We start from the raw sequence: 26,611 nt of genomic DNA on the forward strand, positions 1-26,611 counted from the left end.
TAATTCATGTGTATTTAGCTTGCTTTACTTCGCATAATGTTTTGGGACTCACCAGTGTTTTCATTAAGAATTTGTTTATATTACTAAGTTGTGCTTTATAATATATGTGAAAATTCGTTTACCCATTCATAACTTTATAGGTGTCATTGAATAGCCCACTAGTTTAACACCAGTGACTGATATATTTTGCCTCATTGAATATCTGTTTGTTGAAAATGAGTTGACAAGTGTGGGTCTATTTTTAGCATGTAATTCTGTTTTACTGACCTGTCTATTGTATGATGCCATTTTGATTGTAAGTCTTAGAAGACAGATAGTGTTAAGGCTTTGAACTTTGTTCTTCAGAATTGTTTTACCTATTCTGGGTTCCATATCAAATTTAAAAGCAGCTGTTGATATTGTCAGAAAAGCTGCAGGATTTTGACTGCATTGAATCTAAAGATCAATTTTGGGGAGTTGGCCATTTTAACAATACTAGATTTTTTTTTTTTTTTGTCGGTCGTGGGGCTTGAACTCTGGGCCTGGGCGCTGTCCCTGAGCTCTTCAGCTCAAGGCAAGCGCTCTACCACTTGAGCCACAGCGCCACCTCCGGTTTTCTGGTTGTTTTATTGGAGATAGGAGTCTCACGGTCTCTCCTGCCCGGGCTGGCTTTGAACTGCGATCCTCAGATCTCAGCCTCCTGAGTAGCTAGGATTATAGGCATGAGCCACCAGCGCCCGGCAATACTAGATTTTTGAAGCCTCAAAGATAAATCCATGAACAAGTATTATTTAGGTTGTCTCTTAATTTCTCTTTTCAGTTCAGCATTAATCTTATAAGTCTTTCATTAAGTTTATCTTAGGTGTACACTTAATGCCTATTTAAGTATAATTGGGGTTATTAAGGAATTTTCCCTTCTGTTTCATAGTTAGGATATAGAGATGCTGTTGAATTTTGTGACTGACCTTATATCTTGGCACTTTGCTATACTAATTTATTAATTTTAGTAGCTTTTTTATAGGTTCTCTAGGATTTACTACATGCATGATTATGTCATCAGTAAAAAGTGATTTGTTACATACAGCATACACTTAAGCATTGTTTCTTTTTATTAGCATACATTAGTTGTAAAGGGGGTGTCATTGTGGCTTTTCCATACATACATACATACATACATACATACATACATACATACATAGTATGTCCTGATCAAGCAGGCCCTCTATGTCTCTTCTTTATTCCATTTCCCCTTCTTAAAACAATTTCAGCAGGCTTCATTGTTCTGTTTTCACACATGTTAAACTACTCTGACCTATCCACCCATTTTGTTAGTTCTTCTTCCCTCCCAGTGGTACCCATCTCCATCTCCTTTTAGAGCCTATTTTGTCATTCCCCCCCCCCCGTGTGTATTAATTGCATCAGAGGGCTTCACTATGGTATTTCAAATGTGCATAAATATTTTGCTTGGAATAATCGTTGCTTTCTCTTCCCTCACCCCACCATCCTCGATTGATCAACAGCTTTCATTGAGGATTCATTATGCCATCTTCATACATAAATTATAATATATTTTGAAATTATGTACCTCCATCTTTCCTTTTTCTCTTTCCCCTTCTCTCACCCTCCTACATATATTCCCATAGTAAGAATCATGCTCTCTCTATGTATATATGTATAGGTATATATATGTAGAATACACACATGTATTTTAGGTCAAGCTTCACATAGGCTGAAACACATATGACATTTGTATTTGGCTCTTTGAGTTTGGCTTAGCTTGCTCAATGTGTTTTCCAATTCCATCTCTTTTCCTGTAAATAACATGATCTCATTTTTCTCCCTCCCGCCTCCTGAGTAGCTAATATTACAGGTGTGAGCCACCAGCACCCGGCATGATTTCATTTCTCTTTGTGGCTGTGTAATACTATATCGTATATATGTCCCACCTCTTCTTTATCCATTTATCTGTTGTTGAACACCTCATCTGTTTCCACTATTTGCCTATTGTAAACCAGCTTGGCAACAAACATGGGTATACATGTTTCTTTTTTGTATATTGATTTGTTTTGCTTTGGATTTATGTACATTGTTTCTTTAGCTATTTCTGACAGCCTGGTATTTTTTGAGACAGTTAAAAACAAAAACAAAAACAAAAATAAGCTGTTCTTGAACTTTTGATTCTCCTGCCTCAGCCTTCTGAAGACTGAGATTACAGATATGCACCACACTTGGACAGGTTTTTCCCAGTGTTTCCTTTTAACTAGAGTTTTCTAGTTCATGAATCCTTAATATAGGTGGTATAGCAAAGTTTGGGTTTACCATTGTGTCTCCTGCTTTTATTTATTCCTCTTTGTCCTGTCCCCTCAGTCTTGGGTTACATGGACAATAGTTTATTTATTTATTTGTCATTTTGGGGGCTTGTACTTGGCCTGGGCACTTTCCCTGAGCCTTTTTTTGGGGGGGGGGGAAGGGCGAGAGAAGGAGAGGGCTCAAGGCTAGTTCTGTATCACGTTGAGCTACAGCGCCACTTTCAGTCTTCTGGTGGTTAATTGGAGATAAGAGTCTCACAGACTTTTTTTTTGCCCAGGCTGGCTTTGAACCATGATCCTCAGATTTCAGCTTTTTCCGTAGCTAGGATTACAGGAATGAGCCACCAGTGCCTGGCTGGACTATAATTTTATTGAGGTAAAGAAAGCTAATACTACTACTGTGATCAAACATGTTTAGGTATTTTAAACTTAATTTTTAAGTAGACAACATTTTCCCTCTTTGGTCATGTATATTTGGAGTCTTTCTAGTTTGAAAGTGATGTGATATAATTGCAAAATAAATAGAGTAGATTTAGAAAATAACAATGAATACACTGTTACAATCTAACCTGCATTTTTTCTCTGTGGTTTCTGGCATAGGAAACAGTCTCCTTCAGCACTAATGTTCTCTCTCTCTCTCTTTTTTTTTTTTTTTTTTTTGTTGGTCACGGGGCTTGAACTCTGGGCTTGGGTGCTGTCCCTGCGCTCTTCAGCTCAAGGCGAGCACTCTACCGCTTGAGCCACAGCGCCACTTCCGGTTTTCTAGTGCTTTATTGGAGATAAGAATCTCATGGCTTTCCTGCCTGGGCTGGCTTTGAACCTCAATCCTCAGATCTCAGCCTCCTGAGTAGCTAGGATTACAGGCATGAGCCACCGGCGCCTGACTAATGTTCTCTTTCTATCATGAAGCACCTAGTCATAACAAGCTCACTATTGGGTCTCCAGTAAAAATTTGTAGAAAGAATCAGTAATTTGTAGGTAACTCTCCTATCTGTCTTTCTGCTATAGAGCTTTTTAGGGAGCAACTCTGCAGTCCCTGGCAATCTTTGGTAATATTTATCTCTTCTGTACACTGCTTCCCATCTCATTGAGAGGAGATAGAGCAAATAAATAATAGGCATATACATTACATGCACACACACACATACGTAATTCAAGAAAAGTTAGGTGGAGAGAAGTTATTATTTAGAATTCCTGCTGTTTCGTATAACTAATAGAGTAAAAAAAATGAGTCTGATAGATTGTTTTCTGGAAGTATAATAGGAATTCAGTAAACCTGCCACCATTGAGATTATGCATTGTATTCTGTTTTACCATGAGCTAAAATAAAATATTTTTGTACTCATTATTATAGGATTTTTTGTTAGTTTATACAAGATGATGGTTCATTCTTAAATTTCTGCAGGTTATAACATAATTCAGTCTATCTCCATACTCATTTTCTAAGATTTATATCTCACACTTTTTCCTGAACTTGGAACTTTTGCAGTGTGAAAAGTTTTGTTTGACAGTTGTTTGTATTTAGCTATATATATAAAAATTTATAAAGAGCTATTTTTGATTACATAAAATCTTAAAGATTAAGGAAGTTTCCTCTGTATGTACAGATGAGAAAATGAATTTAGAAATACGCTAAATTGTACATTTTACCTATTTATCAAGGATGGAGGATTCATACATGAGTGCTGAACTTCTGAAATCAAATTCTGAAATAACTTACTTTTGAAAATGGGCAGAAATTCAGTATCTTACTAAACTTAGCCAGTATTGTCTCTGTAGCTTAAGATTAAGGGTTGTAATTTGAAAATGATTTAGACTAAAATTCTAAGAACAGTAGTTTCAGAGTGTTCATTCCTTTGAAAAATTTATTCTCCCTGCTAATTTTTTTTTTTTTGGGGGGGTCCGGTCGTGGGGCCTGAACTCTGGGCCTGGGAGCTGTCCCTCAGCTCTTCAGCTCAAGGCTAGCGCTCTACCACTTGAGCCACAGCACCACTTCTGGCTTTTTTCTTTTTGCTTATGTGGTGCTGAGGAATCAAACCCAGGGCCTCATGCATGCAAGGCAAGCGCTCTACCACTGAGCCACCTTCCCAGCCCTCTCCCTGCTAATTTTTTTACTCATGTACTTATCAATCTGTTATCTGTTATCAATCTATTATTGGTTGCAGTTGATATCTCATAAAAGGAATAAAAAATCTTTGTTGATTATTTGTCTGCTGTGTTGAGTATGTTTTCTGCCAAATGGTCACTTTATTATATTATTCACTGAAACTAGTGGTTTTCTATGAGCAGAGTAGGGATTGTGAGAGGAATACACTTAAAGCTGCCTCATTCTCAGATAGCTCTTGATAGATTCTTTTGTGGCCTGATAAAAGTTGCTACATGTAAGCAATCATTATTACTTTATCAGAGTGGGGCTGGTCAATGGAAGGAACTAGGTTTTAGTTATCTTTATTAGATGTTCTAAGTGGCAGTTTTCAGATAGACTTTCTTTCTTTTTTTGCAAGCACACATTTCTTGGCCTGATCAGTATGATGGTTAGTTTAATCCTTCTTTCTCTCTGAGGTGAAACTGACAAGAAGCAGAATAAGGCTCTCACAGGGAGATTCAGAAGTTAGATGTATAAGGAAATAATTTGTAGTTGTCTGGTGAGGAAGTAGTCATAGTCTTGAAATGTTTTATTTGAAAACCTGTAGGTTCAGAATATGCCCCCCTCCCATCCTCAAGCGCTGTGGTATTTTGGGTGCAAATAATAAAAGATGGATGCTATCCTAGCTCTAAATCCATTTTATGCTTTTGTAATGGCAACCTTCCTTTAACTCTCACTGCCTAAAACTGTTGCACCACTGAATCTATTCTTAGTTCTGCTTGACTTAGCAGTCTTTTGTTCTTCAGGTGGTACTCTGTTAAGTGTTTAGTTCCTCTGTAAGATGCCAGGCCACAGAACATTTTCTTGTATATCAACCACATTCTGCATGGTTGAATCTTCACATTGGCTCAAGGTTTCTGTCATAGCAGATGGGAAAGAAAACAGTACCTCCTTTTACCCAGTGCCATTCTTTAAATTCCTATCACCAAAGAGGACTTAAAATCCTTCCCCATGTAGAATACATTTGAAATTGTAGCAGTGGTATATGACAGGTGGTGTCTTTAGTTGAGGTGCCAATGAGTTGAGGTGAAGCAAATGCATCTCTCTTTACTTAAATTTTATGTTATTATACTAGTCTATATATATTTAAACGTAATAAAAATTTAAATTTCTGTTTTATCTGTAGGTTAAAAATGCTTTATACTTAAACCCGGGAAGGGGCTTTCATCTCCTTCCCCTAGTTAACTGGCTTAGCAAATGTTAGAAAATAATAGGTTCTTCAAAGAGTTCCAGATGGATTTGGGGGCTGGGAAGGTGGCTCAGTGGTAGAGTGCTTGCCTTGCATGCATGAGGCCCTGGGTTTGATTCCTCAGCACCACATAAGCAGAAAAAGCCGGAAGTGGTGCTGTGGCTCAAGTGGTAGAGTGCTAGCCTTGAGCTGAAGAGCTGAGGGACAGCACCTGGCCCAGAGTTAAGGCTCTATGACTGACCCCCCCCCCAAAAAAAAAAAAGTGGATTTGGGAAAAAGTAGGGTTTCGGTCCATCAGATAAACACCTATAAAAATTTTGAGCAGCCAGATCCTTACCCATCTTACTTAAATGAGCTATAAAGCAGACTTGATGATTCACCTCTGTGCTGGTCACAGGAGAAAAGCTTTGTTATCCCTTGCTAGCAGCTTTTGGGCCCACCCCATTTCCCCTAGGTGGGTCTGAAATAGTTATTGTTAGCTAATTATGTTTAACCTACTCGTTTAGAACCATTTTGTGCCTTGCATCCTAGCAGCAGGCTTCAGTATCCAGAGCCAGATCTGCAGCTCTGCATCTGAACAGCAACATATAAAAGAATTTATTTGCAGTGTTTGTTCCTATAGTGGATGATTTAAGTTACTTTATAGCTCTGTTAACCTTAATTAAAGGTTGGGACTAGAATAAATTACATTTGCTGCACATTTTTCCCAATTGTTTTTTCCGAAAACTTATCCTGTGTCTGTAGCATGTATGGTTGAAGAATCCAACATAAAATCCACAGAATTTTTGCATCTCATAGTACCTATATTTCATTGAAAATATATCTTGAGTGAAGACACCTAGTTCTGGACTTTGAAGTGATATTTTGAATGATGGATTCAATTTTTTTTTTTTCGGTCGTGGAGTTTGAACTCTGGGCCTGGGCATTGTCCCTGAGCTCTTCTTCAGCTCAAGGAGAGCACTGTACCACTTGAGCCACAGAGTCCACTTCTGGCTTTTTCTGTATATGTGGTGCTGAGGAATCGAACCCAGGGCCTCCAGAGTGCAAGGCAAGTGCTCTACCACTGAGCCACCTTCCCAGCCCCTTTTTTGGGTTTTCTTAAGGAGTCTAAAAGTATCTTTTCCATTTCCTGGCATTCATGTCAATCAATATTATATGATCAGAGGCACATAGACATTGTGCTTTTGTATTTCTCTCCTTAAAGGTTTCCTTTTAAAAACCTTTTTTAAAGAACCAATTTTTGAGTCTTTTGGTGCATACACCAGTATTGAGGCTGAACTTGGGGCCTCATGCTCTTGATTGGTTGCTTTTTTGTTTGAATTTGCCAGTCCTGAGGCTTGAACTCAGGGCCTGGGCATTGTCCCTCAGCTTTTTTTTTTTTTTGCTCAAACCTAGCACTTTACCACTAAGCCACATTCCCAGCCCCTTGATTGGCTGCTTTTTGCTCTGAAGGCTGATGCACTACCACTTGAGCCACATCTCCACTTCCAGAACCTTTTGATGGTCATTGATAGTGTTTGTTTTTCTATTTACTTTATTTTTTTATTTTAATTTTTATTATTTTTTTGGCTTTTTTATTGTGAAAATACTGTACAGAGGGGTTACAATTACATGGGCAAGATAATGAGTACATTTCTTATCAATCATTGTAGCCTCCTCCTTTGTTTCCCCTTCCCATCCTCCCCTCCCCCCCAAAGTTGTAAAGTTCGTTTTTCCACATAAGGACTTGTACATATCATTGTTTCTTGTTTGTTTGTTTTTTTGGGTTCGGTCATGGGGCCTGAACTCTGGGCCTGGGCGCTGTCCCTCAGCTCTTCAGCTCAAGGCTAGCGCTCTACCACTTGAGCCACAGCACCACTTCTGGCTTTTTTCTTTTTGCTTATGTGGTACTGAGGAATCTAATCCAGGGCCTCTGGCATGCAAGGCATTCGCTCTACCACTGAGCCACCTTCCCAGCCCCACATCTCATTGTTTCAATGGTTCCACCTATATCCCTATTTAAATGATTTGTTTTTTCCCTTCCCCTCCACAAATTATACCAACCTCAAAAACAGTGAAAGCAGGGGTTATACCATGGGGGAGGGACATACAAAGCAACAAAGAAATAATCATATCTATTTACTTTATTAATGTCAGTTCTGTCTTGTTTTCTTTTGCTTGCTTTGCTTTCTTATTTTTTTTTTAAGGTGGATGCTTATATACTTCTGGTTTGAGGCCTTTTTTCCAATATTAGTATACAGAGCTATAAATTTTCCCCCCAGGCACTTCTTTAGCTGTCTTTAGCTGTGTGCAATAAATATTTATTTAGTTTTTTTTTTCTTTGTCGGTCGTGGGGCCTGAACTCTGGGCCTGGGCACTGTCCCTTCAGCTCAAGGCTAGCGCCCTACCACTTGAGCCACAGCGCCACTTCCGGCTTTTTTCTTTTTGCTTATGTGGTGCTGAGGAATCGAACCCAGGGCCTCATGCATGCAAGGCAAGCACTCTGCCACTGAGCCACCTTCCCAGCCCCTTAGTTTTTATACAATTCAAAATAAATTTTTGTTGGTGATGACAGTGCATTTTTTTATTTTGCTGGTACTGGAGGTTGTTTTGTTTGTTTGGTTTTTGGTTGTGGGGCCTGAACTCTGGGCCTGGGCGTTGTCCCTCAGCTCTTCAGCTCAAGGCTAGTGCTCTACCGCTTGAGCCACAGTGCCACTCCATTTTTATGGTGGCTAATTGGAGATAAGAGTCTCACAGACTTTCCTGCCCCGGCTGGCTTTGAACAGGGATCCTTAGATCTCAGCCTCCTGAGTAGCTAGGATTACAGGCATGAGCCACTGGCTCCCAGCCCTGGTACTGGAGTTTTGAACTCAGCTTCATATTTAACTTAGCTGTACTCTACCTTGAGTAACACCTTTAGCCTGGCTTTTTGCTGGTTATTTTGGAGATGGGGGTCTCACAGTTTTATTTTATTTTTATTTTTGTTGGTCAAGGGGCTTGAACTCTGGGCCTGGGCTCTGTCCCTCAGCTCTTCAGCTCAAGGCTAGCACGTTACCACTTGAGCCACAGCACCACTTCCAGTTTTCTGAGTGGGTTATTGGAGATCAGAGTCTAATGGCCTTTCCTTCCTGGGCTGGCTTTGAACCGTGATCCTCAGATCTCAGCCTACTCAGTAGCTAGGATTACAGGTCTGAGCCACCGGCGCCCAGCTTATTTTATTTTTTGTTGGTTGTAGGGCTGAACGCTGGGCCTGGGCACTGTCCCTCAGCTCTTCAGCTCAAGGCAAGCACTCTACCACTTGAGCTATAGTGCCACTTCCAGTTTTCTGGTGGTTTATTGGAGATAAGAGTCTTATGGGACTTTCCTGCCCAGGCTAGCTTTGAACCGTGATCCTCAGATCTCAGCCTCCTGAGTAGCTAGGATTACAGGTGTGAGCCACCAGTGCTACCCAGCTCACTGATTTTTTGTTGTTGTTGTTCAAGGTGGCTTTGAACTGTAATCCTGGATCTCAGCCTCCTGAATAGGATTATGGACATGAGCACTGGCACCTAGATCATATTTTTTTAAATTACTATGTCTAACAGGTATTTGTTGTTAATTGTGAAATATCCTTTTTGTCTCTAGTAGTATTTCTTTTTTAAAAGTTTATTTTGAGTTCTCCTCTTCCTCCTCCTTTTTAACAGACTAATTAAAAAAACTGAGGCATATCTCTACATTGTGGTGCTTCAGCAGTTTCCTTCACAATGAACGAAGCTAGGGGGAGTGTGATGAAATTAGGAGTAGGACTGTGGTTCTAGATTCTGCTTACATTCCATTTCTGTTCTGCCTTTTAATAGAACATTCTTTTGTAATGAAGGAAAAAAAATTTTAAGGAAGCAAATTCTACCAAAACATATGAAGGTTATTATAGTATAATACACTAGACAGAATGAACCTGTGGCACAGGGAAAGAAGTGATAAATCAATTGGGCTGGTACAGCGTTCTCTGTCTGTCTGTCTGTTTGTCTGTCTATCTCTGTGTGTGTGTGTGTGTGTGTGTGTGTATCTCCATGTGAAAAAATACTAGAATCAACCTCTTTAGAAGTTACTCATACAGATTTCAAGCCACAAAACTTTATTATATTAGGAAATTTAATTGGATAGTTTTTGTTTGTTTGTTTGTTTGTTTGTTTTTTTGGTTGTGGGGCCTGAACTCTGGGCTGGGCACTGCCCCTGAGCTCTTCAGCTCAAGGCTAGCACTCTACCATGTGAGCCACAGCGCCACTTCTGGCTTTTTCTGTTTATGTGGTGCTGAGGAATCAAACCCAGGGCTTCATGCATGCAAGGTAAGCACTCTACCACTGAGCCACCTTCCCAGCCCCTGGACAGTTTTTTTTTTTTTTTTTTGTGAACACACTGTACAGAGGGTTTTTTTTTTTAAAAAGCTTTCTTATTAGCTGAGTGTCAGTGGCTCATGCCTATATGCTAGCTACTCAGGAGGCTGACATCTGATTATAGTGGTTTAAAGGGTCTTTGTTTGAAGTCAGCCTGGGCAGGAAAGTCCATTGGACTCTTTCCAGACGTTGGTAGTTCATGCCTGTAATCCTGGCTACTCAGGAGGCTGAGAACTGAGGATCCCAGTTCAAAGCTAGCTTTGTCAAGAAAGTCTGTAAAGCTCTTATGTCCAATTAACCACCAGAAAACAGGAAGTAAAGCTGTGGCTCAAAGTGGTAGAATGCTAGCCTTGAGCATAAAAGCTTAGGAACAGTGCCCAGGCCCTGAGTTCAAAGCCTATTACCAAGAAACAAGCAAACAAAAACATTCAAAATAAAACATATAACTCTGTGCTTTCAGTACTATACATTCAAAAGACTATTGAATTTACTTGGATCTAATCAGGAGAAAGAAACTACAATCAGATACTTGGAGTTCAATAAGGAAAATGCTAATTAGCTATAAAGTTGTCATCTGGGCAATTAATTACAAAGACAAGAAGAGAGTACTGAGATATCACAGAAGTATCAGTTTCTACCTCACACCTGGGAGAATACAGGAAAGTGCTTGTCATTGTTAAAAATTATGATCACAAGCAACAGAAATTCAGCCAACTGAGGAGAGGATATGGCTCACTAGTGTCAGTATCTGATTTGAAGGACACTAGTTCTGCAAAAGCTGGCAAAAGTAAACCAGATTCAGCTGTTGTGATTGGAAGGCAGTACTTCTACTGGTAGTTAGAGAGTTGCAGGGATAGTACTTACAGAAACAAGAAACAGACCAAGAAGCCCAGGGGAAGGAATAAGCCTCATCCTCCATCTCCAACCTTACAATCACTCTTGAAAGCCCTCTGTTGTCAGAATCTATCATGAAGCCAGTTGGCATAAGCAAAATATAGGTTGCAGAGTTATATATCCTTAGTATTATAGATCAGTGTTTAATTGGCCGGCTTTGAAGCTGGGAGACAGCCTGGGCTGGTCTGAAACCAGGACTTCCTAATCTTAGCCTCCCTCATAGCTTAGATGACAGGTACACACTACTGTGAAGAGCTCTCATGAACTTTTCTGTCTTGTCTAGCCTCAAATACAACCTTTCCTTCTCAAACCCTCAGCTAGTTTAGGATTAAAGGCTTGAGCCACCAGTGCCTGACAAGAATTGAAAGTTTTACTACATTGCATCTTCCTGTCGATGAATTTATCTTTTTTCTTTTCTCTCTCTCTCTCTCTCTCTCTCTCTTTTTTTTTTGGGGGGGGGGGTCCAGTCGTGGGGCCTGAACTCTGGGCCTGGGCGCTGTCCCTCAGCTCTTCAGCTCAAGGCTAGCACTCTACCACTTGAGCCACAGTGCCACTTCTGGCTTTTTTCTTTTTGCTTATGTGGTGCTGAGGAATCGAACCCAGGGCCTCAGGCATTCAAGGCAAGTGCCTACCACTGAGCCACCTTCCCAGCCCCTATATCTTTTCTTTTTTTTTTTTTAATATCTTTTCTTTTATTCTTTAATTTCTTACAGTAAGTTTTAGTTGTTTTGTATAGAAGTCTAACATGGCTTTTGTTAGCTTTAATCTCAGATAGTGAATATTTTATATTATCATAAATACTATTTCTAGAAATTACATTTTTGAAAAATTTCAGCCATTATTTACTTTCATGTAGTTAGACCGCATTTTATGTTACCAGCCACACAGATTTAATAATTGTCAAGCTTAGCCGGGCACCAGTGGCTTACACCTGAGTAGTTAACTTGAGCTACTCAGGAGGCTGAGATCTGAGGATCACTGTTCAAAGCCAGCCTGGGCAGGAAAGTCTGTGAGACTCTTATCTCCAATAAAGCACCAGAAAACTGGAAGTGGTGCTGTGGCTTAAATGGTAGAACACTACTAGCCTTGAGCTGAAGAGTGCTTAGGAAATGGCGCTGTGGCTCAAGCGGTAGAGCGCTCGCCTTGAGATGAAGAACGCAGGGATAGTGCCCAAGCCCAGAGTTCAAGTCCCATGACCGACAAAAAAAGAAAAGGAAAAAAAAACAAAATATCCCTTATGACAAGAATAGGTTTTTGCTGATAATGTGAACTTCCTTTTTAAATTTGTACTTTTTTGCACGTGGCACTGGGGACCTAAACCCAGGCCAGGCATATTCCTAGCACATTTCTTACTGCAGATGAGCGATAGCCTCAGTTCCACATTAGCCTTCTGATACTTGCAAAGCCACACTGTTAAAAACCTACCATGTTAATAAAACTTATTTTATTTCATGCATTCTTTTCTATTTTATAGACCTAGTATGCTCCAAAAATCACCACTCCCTAATTTTTTTTAAAACTTTCATATTCAGTATTTTTCATCACTAAATATTTGACTTTCAGGAAGTCATAAATGAGATTAAAAGCAAGTACATTTTTGTGTGACAGTTTTAGGGACCATTTGTGACCTCTTCTTGCCCAAAGTTGTTAAAATTCAAAACAAAGATGGAATTATTTTCCTTTGTGGCTTTGCACAGAAGTCTTTCCTCCATTGCAATTCCTCCCTATGCAATATTTATAAGTCCGCTTCAAACAGAGGATTGTGGCTAGTTGGCCATGAAAAACTGGTGGATTGGACTATATATATATCATGTTTACCCTGAAACATTAAAAAAAATCGCACTCAAAAGACAGAGTACTCGGGCTGGGAAGGTGGCTCAGTGGTAGAGCGCTTGCCTTGCATGCATGAGGCCCTGGGTTTGATTCCTCAGCACCACATAAGCAAAAAGAAAAAAAGCCGGAAGTGGTGCTGTGGCTCAAGTGGTAGAGCGCTAACCTTGAGCTGAAGAGCTGAGGGACAGTGCCTAGGCCCAGAGTTCAGGCCCCACGACCGGACCCCCCCCCCAAAAAAAAAAAAGACAGAGTACTCGCTTGTAGGTAGGTCAGACTTACAAGATACTTGACAGTGACTGAGAAGGGAGAGTCATTATATTTCTAGAGCATGTGTAGTATGGATGGAGCTAATTCAGAGACTGAAGAACAATATATCATTCTTGAAACAGTAGGAATTAATATAAAATAATTTTCAGTTATACTTACGTAGCATTATTGATGGGTCATTGAAAGGGGTCTTAAATGTCAGGTCTTACTTGGAGTATTTGAATATAATAGTGCTCACACATCCCATATGTGCTGAAACTTTTTTGCTCAAGGCTAGTGTTCTACCACTTGAGCCACAGCTTTTTAATTGGAGATCCTCAGGTCTCAACCTCAATTTAGGATTACAGGCCTGAGCCACCTGTTTTTGGTCTGCTTACCTATTCTTTTTTTTTTTTTTTTTTTTTTTTTTTTTTTTGTGGGGCCTGAACTCTGGGCCTGGGCGCTGTCCCTCAGCTCTTCAACTCAAGGCTAGCACTCTACCACTTGAGCCACAGCGCCACTTCCGGCTTTTTTCTTTTTGCTTATGTGGTGCTGAGAAATCGAACCCAGGGCCTCATGCACGCAAGGCAAGTGCTGTACCACTGAGCCACCTTCCCAGCTCCTGCTTACCTATTCTTTGTCCCACTTTTTTTTTTTTTTTTTTTTTTTTGGTCAGTCATGGGGCTTGAACTCTGGGCCTGGCCGCTGTCCTTCAGCTCTTCAGCTCAAGGTGAGCACTTACTACTTGAGCCACAATGCCACTTCTGGTTTTCTGGAGGTTAATTTGGATACAAGAGTCTTACTGACTTTCTTGCCTGGGCTGGCTTTGAACCACAATCCTCAGCTCTCAGCCTCCCGAGAAGCTAAGATTTCAGGCTTGAGCCACCAGCGCCCAGCTTGTCCCTCCTTCTTTATCAGTACCCATGGATGTTTCGCCACAGATCATAATGGCTCAGTGCTTTTTATTTCAACACGAGTTAAGGATAAGCTGGACGCCTGTGAATCTGTGAGACTCTTATCTCAAATAAACCACCAGAAAACTGGAAGTAGTGCTAGCCTTGAGCTGAAGAGCTGAGGAACAGCGCCCAGGCCCAGAGTTTAGGCCCCACGACTGAAAAAAAAAAAAAAAAAAGAGTTAGAGATGTAAGTTTATATTCAACTCTTTTAGTTAAATATAGATGCTTTTGCTGTTCTGACCAATAAAGTTAGAAGGATGTGATTAAAAGAATGAACTATTTTGCTGACTTCGTTTAGGTGTTGGGGATTTTGTTTTCGTTTTAATTTTTAAAATTGTTAGTGTAAAGGTGATATAAGAGGGGTTACAATTACATAAATCAGGTGAAGAATACATTTCTTTTTGGACAATGTCACCCCTTCCTTCGATCTCTCCTGGCCCCACCCACAAGTTATATAGTTCATTTTCCACATAGTGTCCAGTGAATATCACTCCTGCACTTGTTCCACCCTTTGTCCCTCCATTTCTGTGTCCCCCCCTTGCCCTCCCAAAGACAGATAAATGAACAAACAATAACAAAATAAGACAAAACAACAAAGAAAAATCATCTTGTTTCTATTTCTGGAGTTTACAGTAAATGTTATTTTATATGATCAGAGGCACATAGGCATTGTGCCTTTGTGTTCCTCCCCTAAGAGTATCCTTCTTTGGTTTACGTATCATTAAAGGTCTTTTTTCCTTGTAATATTGATGAACAATTTTGGGAACTATTTTATGTATATTGGAGGAAAAAGGAGAACAATTGCTTTTTTTATGCATATAGCTTGCACAACAAATACCAAACAAAAATTCAGAAAACAGAACTCAACTGATGAACAAATGATGTAAAAATGAAAGATGAGAATTCTTTTTTAATATGTCTTTTAGAATGGGGGCAAGAAGGCCTAGAAGAGTTTGTTCTTAAATAGTGTCAAGCTTTAAATTATTGCAGAATGAATACAACTATTGCCTGTTAAAATTATGATTAAAAAGCCCAAAGAGGCACCAAAATAAATTCCTTATTTCTTAATTTATTCCTTAACTCTTCAGTATGCCCTTGAATATATCATAAGGATTAAGGTATGACTAGGATACATTTTCTAGACTTGTCAAAATTTTTGCCATAGTGTTTATGTTCTCAAGCAGTGTTAATCTAAATACAAGTAAAAATAATCCCAAATGAATGAGAAAGCAATCATCTAAATATTTAGAGTTTAGTTAAGAGAGAATTCAGTGACTGAGATGTATACTGTATTGGAACAGTTGACATGGTAATTGTAGTATATGTGGCAAAAAATAGAGGATTGATGATAACAACTTTACATGAATAGAATTAGAAGAACTTGATTTTCTTAATCCAAGCTGAAATGTTCTTACTATAAATTATTTATTTTGAATAGCTAAAAATCTGCATCAGTGGCTCAGAAGGTGGCTCAGTGGTAGAGCGCTTGCCTTGCATGCATGAGGCCCTGAGTTCAATTCCTCAGCACCACATAAGCAGAAAAAAGCCAGAAGTGGCACTGTGCCTCAAGTGGTAGAGTGCCAGCCTTGAGCTCAAGAGCTGAGGGACAGCACCCAGGCTCAGAGTTCAGGCCCATGACCTCCCCCCCATCCCCCCACCCCCCCCTGCAAAAAAAAAATCTCCATCAGAAACATTAACTTTGAAAAAGTACCAAAAACATCTAGTGAAAAGACTCTTCACCTAAGAATGAATGAGGACCATAACAGTGTCTCAGATTCTTACCAACTAAAATAATGATATTTTAGCTACTACTTAAAATGTTTTATGTGACTGTTTAAAGATGTCTTAAGTGACATTTCAGTACCTGGGAAAAGTATCCCCAAAGAAATTTCAATCTTGTTTATTCCAGTTTTCCTGTTTGTCAATGACTTAAGCAGATTTCTGGCAGTGTCCTGGGATTAAGAAAATTTCCTGTCAAAATGACCACAACAGATCTACAAAGCTTCCTGTTTTGTTACAATCCTATTGAAACGATCTGTATCTCTCTGAAGAATGTCTTATGGGTTCTTCTGGCTATTTAAAAATAGTTGAAGGACTGGGAAGGTGGCTCAGTGGTAGAGTGCTTGCCTTGCATGCATGAGGTCCTGGGTTGGATCCCTCAGCACCACATAAGCAGAAAAAATTTTTTAAAAAAAAGCCGGAAGTGGCGCTGTGGCTCAAGTGGTAGAGTGCTAGCCTTGAGCTGAAGAGCTGAGGGACAGTGCTCAGGCCCAGAGTTCAGGGCCCACGACCGGACTAAAAATAGTTGAACTTGCAGGGTGCCAGTGGCTCATGCCTATAATCCTAGCTACTCAAGAGGCTGAGATCTGAGGATCACTGTTCAAAATCAGCTTGGGCAGGAAAGTCCGTGAGACTCATATCTCCAGTTGACCACCAGAAAACCGGAAGTGGCACTGTGGCTCAAGTGGTAGAGTGCTCGCCTTGAGCTAAAGAGCTGAGGGACAGCGCCCAGGCCCAGAGTTCAAGTCCCAGGACCCATCCCCCCAAAAAGGAAGAAAAATTGTTGAACTTACCTTCAGAATATGAGAAGGATTGGTAACATTCTGGGAAGATGTGAAGGATTCTTTCTTTGCCATTCTTAAAACTTTTAAGGCCACCATTGGCTCATGCCTATAATCCTAGGGACTCAAGAAGCTGAGATCTGAAGATCATAGTTCAAAGCCAGACTGGGCAGACAAATCTATAAGACTCCTATTTCCACCAAAAAGACAGAAGGGAAACTGTAGCTCAAGTGGTAGAACAATACTAGCATTGAACACAAAAGCTTAGGGACAGTATCTAGGCCCTGAGTTCAAGTCCTAAGACCAGCACCAGAACAGCAACAAAACAATTATTTTAAAGTGGTGTTTGAAAAATAACATATTAACTTAAAACTTAGGTATTTGCTTCCTAAGTAAATACCTAAGAGTGAGTTTTGTTTGTGTGTGTGTGTGTGTGTGTGTGTGTGTGTGTGTGTGTGTGTGTGTGAGTGAACTTAGAAAGTAAATACCTGTTTCTAAGAATGTAATCAGATGAAACATCAGATGCACTAGTAGGCTGGGGATCAATTATTTAGTTAACTGGCCAGTAAGTGAATTGTGGGTATTATGGATGACTACTTCCTCTTTCTCCTTTTTCTTCCTCCTCCTTCCTTCTTTCTTCTTCTTTCTTTTTTTTTAATTGAGGAAAGTTACCTGAGTGTTGTTTATTATCTCTACAGCTGTAGCAAGTACATCATTGCCAGTGCAGTTTGTAATAACCAGAGTATTGGATCAGCAGAGAAACTGCAAAGCAAGCCTTTAAATAACAAAGGAATAAAAGAATTCCTATATAATATGTGCCTACACTTATCTGTGCTCTGTGGCACTATTTGTGCTGAACCAAAGCATCTGCTACCTCAAGTTAAGGGAGAACAAACTCAACGTGGCGTGAAATTACTGCATTGCCATTCACATTCATTAGAGTTACATTGTTACCAGCCATAGGCATGACTGACTTTTGCATGAATAATAAAACAAAATAAAATGCCACTTTGCAAATTTTACCTTAAAACATTACAAGCCTATGTCAAGTATGTCCAGAGTGGATTTCTCTTAGAACAGCTTAATAGGTTGACCAATCAGAACATATAGTGTTGTGTGAGGCTTCGGAGAGAGCATCTTAAACTAATCATTTTTGAAAACTAATGCTTATTGTGCTGGATATGAAAGTACTGTTTGTCAACTGCATAATAATTGATTGAGACAAAACTCATCAATGGAAGCTAAAGATAGTAATGATGAGGAAAAGGATGTTTATATAATTACAAAGTAGGGAGCAATAGTAGAGTGGAGAAACCTGGCAGACACCTCATCCAAGTGACTAGAGTTTTCACCAGGAAGGGTGAAATGAGGCCTGGGCTCCGGGAAGATAATACTTCTGTTTTGCTCCTTGTCAAAAATGCATAATTGAATCTAATCCTAAGAAAAGACCAGACAAATCTAAATTGAGGGACAGTCTACCAACTGATTGTACTCAAAGAAGAAAAGAGACATGGCATTTGAAAATAAACTGTGATCCAAAATTTTCCTTTCTTTGGATTTCATTGATATTTTTGTCCTCTGCTAGCTAAATACAGAAGTAGGTATTGAAACAGAAATACACTTTCAACTAATAGTTTGAATATAACATATTTAGTTTTTACCCTATCTTACTATCCTAGTTTATGTGGATTTTAAGTGCCTTGCAAGTTTTGATTGTTATCTAAGCAATAGTCTTTAATGTTAGGTCTTTTGGCCTAATTGAAAACTCAAGGCTGGGTTTGATGCTTAGTAGAGAACTTGCCTAGCACTGCAACAAAACAAATCCCAAATCAGAAAACAAAAACAGCTTTGCCCATGGTAAACACTGGTAATCCCAGCACTCAATAGGTTGAGACAAAGAGATGATGAGTTTTCAAAGCCAGCTGGCCTACATACCAAGACTTTTTTTTTTTTTTTAAACGGGGGGGTGAGGGGGAGGAAGGGAGTCAGTTGTGGGGCTTGAACTCAAAGTCTTGGGCACTCCTGAACTTTTTTGCTCAAGGCTAGTAGTCTACCCCTTTAAACCACAGCACCACTTCTGATTTTCTAGTGGTTAATTGTTGATTAGAATCTCAGGTACTTTTTGCCCAGGCTGGCATCAAATCTCAACCTTCTGAGTAGTTTAGGATTACAGGTGTGAGCCATTGGCACCTGGCAAAATTCTATCTTTAAAAAATAAAAAGATAAAATTAAAAATGATATTATGATAAATATTTTGCCAATTTCTCAGTCAGCAGAAGAGCTCTCAATTAAAAATACTAGAGGGCTGGGAAGGTGGCTTAGTAGTAGAGCACTTGCCTTGCATGCATGAGGCCCTGGGTTCGATTCCTCAGCACTACATAAGCAAAAAGCTGGAAGTGGCGCTGTGGCTCAAGTGGTAGAGCGCTAGCCTTGAGCTGAAGAGCTGAGGGACAGTGCCCAGGCCCAGAGTTCAGGCCCCACGACCGGACCCAATAAATAAATAAATAAATAAATAAAATAAAAATGCTAGAAGTAGGGTGCTTGCTGGTAGCTCATACCTTCAATCCTAGCTACACTGGAGTATTGAGCTCTTTGGATCCCAGATCAGAGCCAGCCTGAGCAGGAAAATTCATGAGACTCTTTTTTTGTATCTCGTTAACTAGACAAAAGCCCAAAGAAGAGCTGTGGCTCAAGTGCCAGCCTTGGGTGAAAAAGCCAAGTGAGAGCAAGATTAAACCCCTGTATTGGCACACAAAAAAAACCCCACTAGAATGTATCATTTTAAGAGTTTGGTGAGCAGTTAAAAAAGAAGTGGTATAATAACTAAGATGAATTCATAAAGAAGTTTGGTGGCTTTTAGATAGATTTTCTTTTCAGAGGCAATTTGATAATTATCTGATTTTTTTTTTGTGGACAAGATGAAGAAATTGAGTGGTTGTAGTTCATTTAGTGAATAATTAATTGAAAACCATATCCAAGATTAATGATTGGTTGTCACTTTCAAGATGGTTTCTAGCACTGTAACTGTTGCTAAGATCTATTCTTAGCCCTGTTCTAAGGTTTAATTAATAATTTATATACAGCATTGATGACATGGATGAAACTTTAAAATGACTCAGGTGGGAGGGGTAACCTAAAGTTACAGATGATCTGATCAAGAAAGAAAATGGTTGTTGAGAATTAATAAGCAAGAATCTAAGTAAATCAAACAGGAATAGATTCTGTAAGAACAGTCTTAGTATGATAGATGAACAGTGGGAAAAAGTTCATGGAATATCAGTTGCCAAATGTCCAGTTGGTGGTTTATTGATTTGTTTCTTTAACTATTTGACTTAATGTATATTATTGAGTCATCAGAAAAATGGAAATCACACTTGCAATTTCAAAGATAAGAAAATACAGGAATATAGGTGTTTAGAAAGCTAAAACAAAAAATGGGACATTGAACTATTAGGTAGTTACCACACTCCTTGCGCTTTGTGTCCTTTATGCTGAAAATGAAGCAGAAAACTAATTTGACCTTGATCAGGTGAAGGTGGTATCCTGCTGCATACTCATCTTCAAAATGGCTTTACCACGAATATTCCTTCTTCCTGAGATGTATTGTGATTTTTTTAGAAAGGATAAATGTTTTAAGAAGTTTAGACAGGGATTTTTTTTTTCAACAACGTGGCTAGTATTTTTTATCTTCTTTCACTCCATTTCAACATTATTATATTGATATAAAATTGAGTATTTCAAGATAAAGTTATTGTCATAACCTGAAACATTGGAGAGCAAAGTTTAGAATTGATTTCTTTGTCTCTTTTCCCCCTAAATATTGTTCTCTAGGTCAGTAACAGATCCAAGAGATGGAAAGAGAGTAGCACTCAAAAAGATGCCCAACGTCTTCCAGAATCTGGTCTCTTGCAAAAGAGTCTTCCGGGAATTGAAGATGTTGTGTTTTTTTAAACATGATAATGTAAGTGAAACTGGTGTTTGGGGGAAACTATTTCCTAAACCTATTTCCCTGAATCTGTAGAGAACAAAGAATTGAAAAGTGTGTATGCAAGTTTAACATTTAAAATTCAGCTGCTTTTATGCCAAACTCTATGAAAAGAACTAAGCACATCCATGAGGTAGGTTTTATAATAACTATTGGTAGCTTTTATTTAACACATTCTTATTGAAGGAACATATACAAATATATATACTCTCATACAGTTTTCTAAGCTATTGTCCTTTCATTATTTTCTTTTAATATATACTCTTCTTTTGGTTTTTGGTCCAAGACTAGGATTTGAACTCGATATCTGATGCTTTGCTACCTGAGCCATGCCTCCAACCCCTTAGTATAATATACTCTTAATGTCTCTATGACTGTCTTAATTTTTCACTGTTGAAAGTAGTAGTGTAGGGCTGGGAATGTGGCTCAGTGGTAGAGCGCTTGCCTTGCATGCATGAGGCCCTGGGTTCGATTCCTCAGCACCAAAAGCCGGAAGTGGCGCTGTGGCTCAAGTGGTAGAGTGCTAGCCTTGAGCTGAAGAGCTGAGGGACAGCGCCCAGGCCCAGAGTTCAGGCCCCAGGACTGGACCCAAAAAAAAAAAAAGTAGTAGTTTACAGCCATGACAACATACAAGAATGACCTGAGAGCACGTTGTATTATAATTTTACTTTTAGATTTGAAAATTGCATTCCAATTTATATGACTTACAAAGGTCTTATTCCAAATTAGCAAACATTGGACCTCTGAAGTCTCAAATTTGTTTTGGAATTATAGTGTGCACTCTGTATTTATCAGTCTCTCTTTTTTTAATTCTAGAAATGTAATCTAATGTTTGAATCTCAGGGAGAAGAAGCATAACTTTACAGGAAAAATAGGCTAGAAAGAAACCACAGCCAAGGTTTTAATTAATGAGCTTAAATACCTGAGACAATTTAGACTTTCTGTGATTGAACAATGAGCAATTTTAAATGAACTTTAAGATTGATTAAATGGCAAATTAATATTAATTGATACAAAACAAATAGTATTTAGCTGAAGAATAATACTAATATTCAACAGAAAAATAGAATGTAATACATTATGAGTGATTTAATAAGTGGGATAATTGGCCTCTGATTTTTAAGTACTTTATTTTTATCCTTTAATATCTTTAATAAGAGACTAAGATAGAGATGTAGCAAAACAGTTTTTTCTTTAGACAGTTCAGCCCTTCAGGTAACATAGGTTAGTTTATTTATGGAGATGTAAAGACTCTGTCTTGTGAGTCTATGTAATTGCTTGCGCAGAAACCTTTATAACTTTGGTCGACAGTTTGGGTCTCACCTTCAGAAAAAATTTTGCAAAAGTTTGTGATATTTGGTAAAACTAAGAAATCAGACATTTTGTGGTTCACTTGAAGCTTGACATTTTTGCTTGATATATTTAATTTTTAATTCTGCTTGAAATCCTTTTCTGGAGTGTGTGTGTGTGTGTGTGTGTGTGTGTGTGTGTGTGTGTGTGTGTGTGTGTGTGTGTGTGTGTATGTGTGTGTGTGTGTCTCCTGGTCTGTGTGTGTGTGTGTGTGTGTGTGTGTGTGTGTGTGTGTCCTGGGGCTTGAACTCAGGGCCTAGATGTTGGACTGTGTGTGTGTGTGTGTATGTGTGTGTGTGTGTGTAAAAGAGAGTATGTGGTGTGTGTGTGTATGTCCTGGGGCTTGAACTCAGGGCCTAGATGTTGTCGTCCCTGGGCTTTTTTGCTGGTGTTCTACCACTTGAGTTACAGCTCCATTTCTGGCTTTTTTTGGTGATTAATTAGAGATACGAGTGTTACAGACTTTCCTACTTGGGCTAGCATTGAACAAGGATCCTCAGATCTCAGCCTCCTGAGTAGCTAGGATTACAGGCATGAACCACTGGTATCTGGCTCTTTTTTTAAGTTATGTCTGGTCTGTGGGTTATATTCAGTGATGGAACTCTTGCCTTGCATGTAAACGCCATGGGTTTGATCTACAGCACTGAAAGAAAAAATGCACCATTATCCTCTAGTCTATTGAAACTGCTTATCAATATTTTAATGAGTTGAAAAATACTATTTAAGTTGCCATCTTAATGTCAGATTTAGGATGATGGCTTGAGTTAATTAGTTCTTGCATTTGTCTTAGTACTACCCCCACATCCAAGAATGAAAAAGCCTGTTATAATGTCAGAGACTCAAGCAAAAGTGCCCACAATGAAGAAGTATTTTAAAGGTGACCTCAGATTTCAATAACTTATTATTTTCAAGCTAATAATTGGCTTCCATATAAACAAATAATTATATGAGTCAGGTACCAGTGGTTCATGGCTGTAATTCTAACTACTTAAGAGACTGAGATTCGAGAATTGCTGTTCAGAGCCATCCCAGGAAGACAAATTCTTGAGACTCTTATCTCCCAATAATGTGCGCTCTCTCTCTCTCTCTCTCTCTCTCTCTCTCTCTCTCTCTCTCTCTCTCTCTCTCTCTCTCTCTCTCTCTACACACACACACACACACACACACACACAAATCCAGAAGTAGAGATATGGCCCTTGAGTTTGAGCTCTAGTATTAGAAAAAGATAATGATATAATAAAATGCTATTCACTCATATTTGCTTAGGATTCATTCCTTTAGAGTAACTCAATTAAGTTCCAAAGACAATGCTAGAGTAAATAAGGAAAGAAATAAACTGAGTTCTTGAATATCTCACCAACTTAAACACAACCAATTCCATTTATAAGTGATGGGTTTTAGACAGACTGTGTTTGAATTATGGCTGTACTGTTTTCTAATGGCATACCTTAGGTCTTAACTTTTCTGAGGTGTAAGTATTTTTATTTGCAAAGTGAACATGGTAGAATGGAAATACCTATATATGATTGCTTCAGAAATTAAATTCTCTTTTTTTCTTTCTTTTCTATCTTTCTCTTTTTTCTTTTTTTCCCCCCTGGTATCAGTTCTGGGCTTGGGTGCTGTCCCCAAGCTTTTTTGCTCAAGTCTACTAGCTCTACCACTTGAGCCACAGCTCCACTTCTGGCTTTTCTGATGCTAAGTTGGACATAAATCTCATGGACTTACCTGTCTGGGCTGACTTTTGAACCACAATCCTCAGATCTCAGCCTCTTGAGTAACTAGGTTAGGTTTACAGACATGAGCCAACAGCACCCAGTAAAAACTAAACATTTTTTTCAATATTCTTGTTATTATTAAGATGTTGTACTGAGGGGTTGCCATTATATAAACCACGTAACGAGTACAGTGTCACCTCTCCCTTCACTTTCCCCCAGTATGCCACTCCTATTGCTGCCCACAAGTCATAAGTTAATTTTACACATAGTGTCTACTGAGTACCATGTCTGCATTTGTTTATCCATCCTCCCTTCATTAGAAATTAATTTTATTTTTATTTTTTGCCAGTTCTGGGGCTTGAACTCAGGTCTTGGGCATTGTCCCCGAGCTTCTTTTTGCTCAAGACTAACACTCTACCACTTGAACCACAGCACTACTTCTGTTTTTTTCTGTTTATATGGTACTGAAGACTTGAACCCACGGCTTCAAGCATGCTAGGCAAGCACTCTACCACTAAGCTACATTCCCAGCCCTTAGAAATTAAAAATTTTAGCCAGGCGCTGGTGGCTCAGGCCTGTAATCCTAGCTACTCAGGAGGCTGAGATCTGAGGATCTCGGTTCAAAGCCAGCCCGGGCAAGAAAGTCCATGAAACTCTTATCTCCAATAAACCAACAGAAAACCTGAAGTGGTGCTGTAGCTCAAGTGGTAGAGTGCTCGCCTTGAGCAGAAAAGCTGATGGACAGTGATCAGGCCCAGAGTTCAAGCCCCACGACCGAAAGAAAAAAAAAAAGAAATTAAAAATTTTAAATGATTAGAAGTTTACCTAAAATATACAAACACACACACTTTGGGCAATTTCTGAGATCTATCTTGAGAAAGTACCTGTGATATCTGTGGGACTATTTGAAAGTGAGGCAGATACTTGGAGATAAAGTTGGCATAACACTACTTTTACACATATTCATTTTTGCTGTTAAGATCTATATCTAAGGGGCATCTCCAGGCCAACATACGGTATTTGTTGTAGTTAGGCACCAAATATTTATTAATTGAATCCTGTGCTAAGCCATACAGAAGATACAAAACAAAACACTCTCCTTTCTTGAAGGGAGTACAGATGTATATTAGATACCATACATACATTAATTCAGTTACTTTTTAAAAATCTTTAGAGATGGGGTTTATTAACTATGTTCTACAGAGGAACCAGAGGCTTTGGGTTAGTACTGTCCAGTGTCAAGATAAGAATGAAAATCTGTCTGTAGAGTCCATTTATATTGATTCTTTACAAATTTATTGTGCACATCGCATGTCAACCTATATTAGCTTCTGGGGATTCTGCCTTCAAGTAGTTCACATGATTATAAAAATCATGTGATACATACTATGATGAAGCTATGGAAAGCTCACATGCATAGTCAGACATTAATGCAGGACAGTCTCAGTTGCATACATAGAGAGCAGAGAGCTGGAAATAAACCTAGAAGCAAATTACAATGTACAGCTACTAAATTAGAATCTAGCGTTGAGGCCCAGGTATTGGCAATTTTTAAAGCTCTTTTAGGTGAAACAGTGGCAGCCAAGTTTTAAAAAAAATTATCATTGACTTAGAAACTCAAACATGGAAGCAGGTAAGCCTTAAGATGAACAATTTGATAATAAAACTTGATGGAATAAAGGGAGAAGAAAAGAATGTCCATTTAAAAAATGCCATTTAAAAAAGATTAACCCGGTCATTTTAGGAAGGTTGAATCTTCATTTGAATGGCTTTTATTTGTCAGAGGATAGCTGCAAAGAAAGGCTTGGGAGGCTTTGCCTTTTTCTTTTGGAAGCTACTGCCAAAGTCGTCATTTCTGTCGTCTTCTAAAGCCTGTTTAAAGCCCCTTTAGGGTTCATTGATTCCTGCCAAGATACTTTGTATTATAATACAAATCTTGGGTTTTTTTCTTGTCTTTATGCAAGAGTACTAAACACACAGTAGGTTGTCAGTCTTTTTATAGTGAATGGGTGAATGAAAGTGAAAGGAAAAACATTTGTCTTGAATTTGTAACCTCAGTGATGTTTTTCTTGGAATTGTTTTCTCCCTAAGCTTTCGAAGGCTCTCTAGGAGAGGAAGATAGGGCAAAAAGGATCATTCATTTCCTTTATATAGCTTGAGCTAAAGCACCTTTTGGGTTAATAAAGAGCATAGATAATCATACTGATAGGATTTTTCTCTGAAGGCAGACATTCAGATACAGACATAAGACTGTTGTGCTGAAGATAGAAAAGGATGCTTTGGAGAGACATTACTTTTCAATGGATTTGGTTTTGTTTGTTTTATGTCAAAAGTTTTGGTACTAGACAAGTTATTGAAGGATTTAAAATATTGCAGTCTCACATGCCCATGGATTAGAAGACTCAATATGGTTGAGGTGCCTATTTTGCCCTAACTTGAACTATATATGTACTGTAATTCCAATAAAAATCCCAGCAGGGTTTTTCATTTATGTGTGTGGAAGTTGACAAACATTCAAAAATTTATGGAACTGAAAAATACTTTAAAGAGCCAAATGATCTTGAAGAAGTTGAATAAAATTAGAAACCTCTGCAACCGAGTTATTTTCACTATTTAACAGGCATGGAGATTCAAGTTAAGCTGTAGAGGAATTGACAAATAGATTCCTGGAGTAGACTAGGAATAGGAAGCCTATAAACCTGTATGTATCTATATATTTACCTGATAGAGAAGTTGGGTCTTGATAGCTTATACCTGTAGTCCCTAGCTACTCAGGAGGCTGAGTATTGCATTTTGAAGCCAGCCCAGGCTGGCTTCAATGAGAGTCTCCATGAGACTCTTATCTCTGATTAACCACCAAAAAGCTATAAGTGGAGCTGTGGCTCCAGTGATAGAGCATCAGCCTTAAGCAAGTCAGAGCACAAGGCCCTGAGTTCAAGCCCCAGTGCTGGCACATATGCACATAAACACACACAGATACACACACACACAACTACACACACACACACACACACACACACACACACACACAACTACAGTAGTGAAAGATGGTCATTTCAATAAATAGAGGTTTCAATTTGATACATGTAATTTAAA

At 38.9% G+C, this 26,611-nt stretch overlaps 1 protein-coding gene across 1 annotated transcript in view; it reads left to right on the forward strand.

Moving 5' to 3' along the window:
* The window catches only part of Nlk (nemo like kinase), a 145,410-nt gene that overhangs the window by 58,366 nt on the left and 60,433 nt on the right, over positions 1–26,611 (forward strand). Inside the window, exon 2 of the mRNA XM_070027279.1 lies at positions 20,297–20,426. Coding sequence (XP_069883380.1) covers positions 20,297–20,426 — 130 coding nt within the window. The remainder of the gene's footprint in view (positions 1–20,296; positions 20,427–26,611) is intronic.

The sequence above is a fragment of the Dipodomys merriami genome, unplaced genomic scaffold, assembly GCF_024711535.1.
Source record: "Dipodomys merriami isolate MVZ:Mamm:240054 unplaced genomic scaffold, mDipMer1.0.p SCAF_19, whole genome shotgun sequence".
Taxonomy (NCBI): domain Eukaryota; kingdom Metazoa; phylum Chordata; class Mammalia; order Rodentia; family Heteromyidae; genus Dipodomys; species Dipodomys merriami.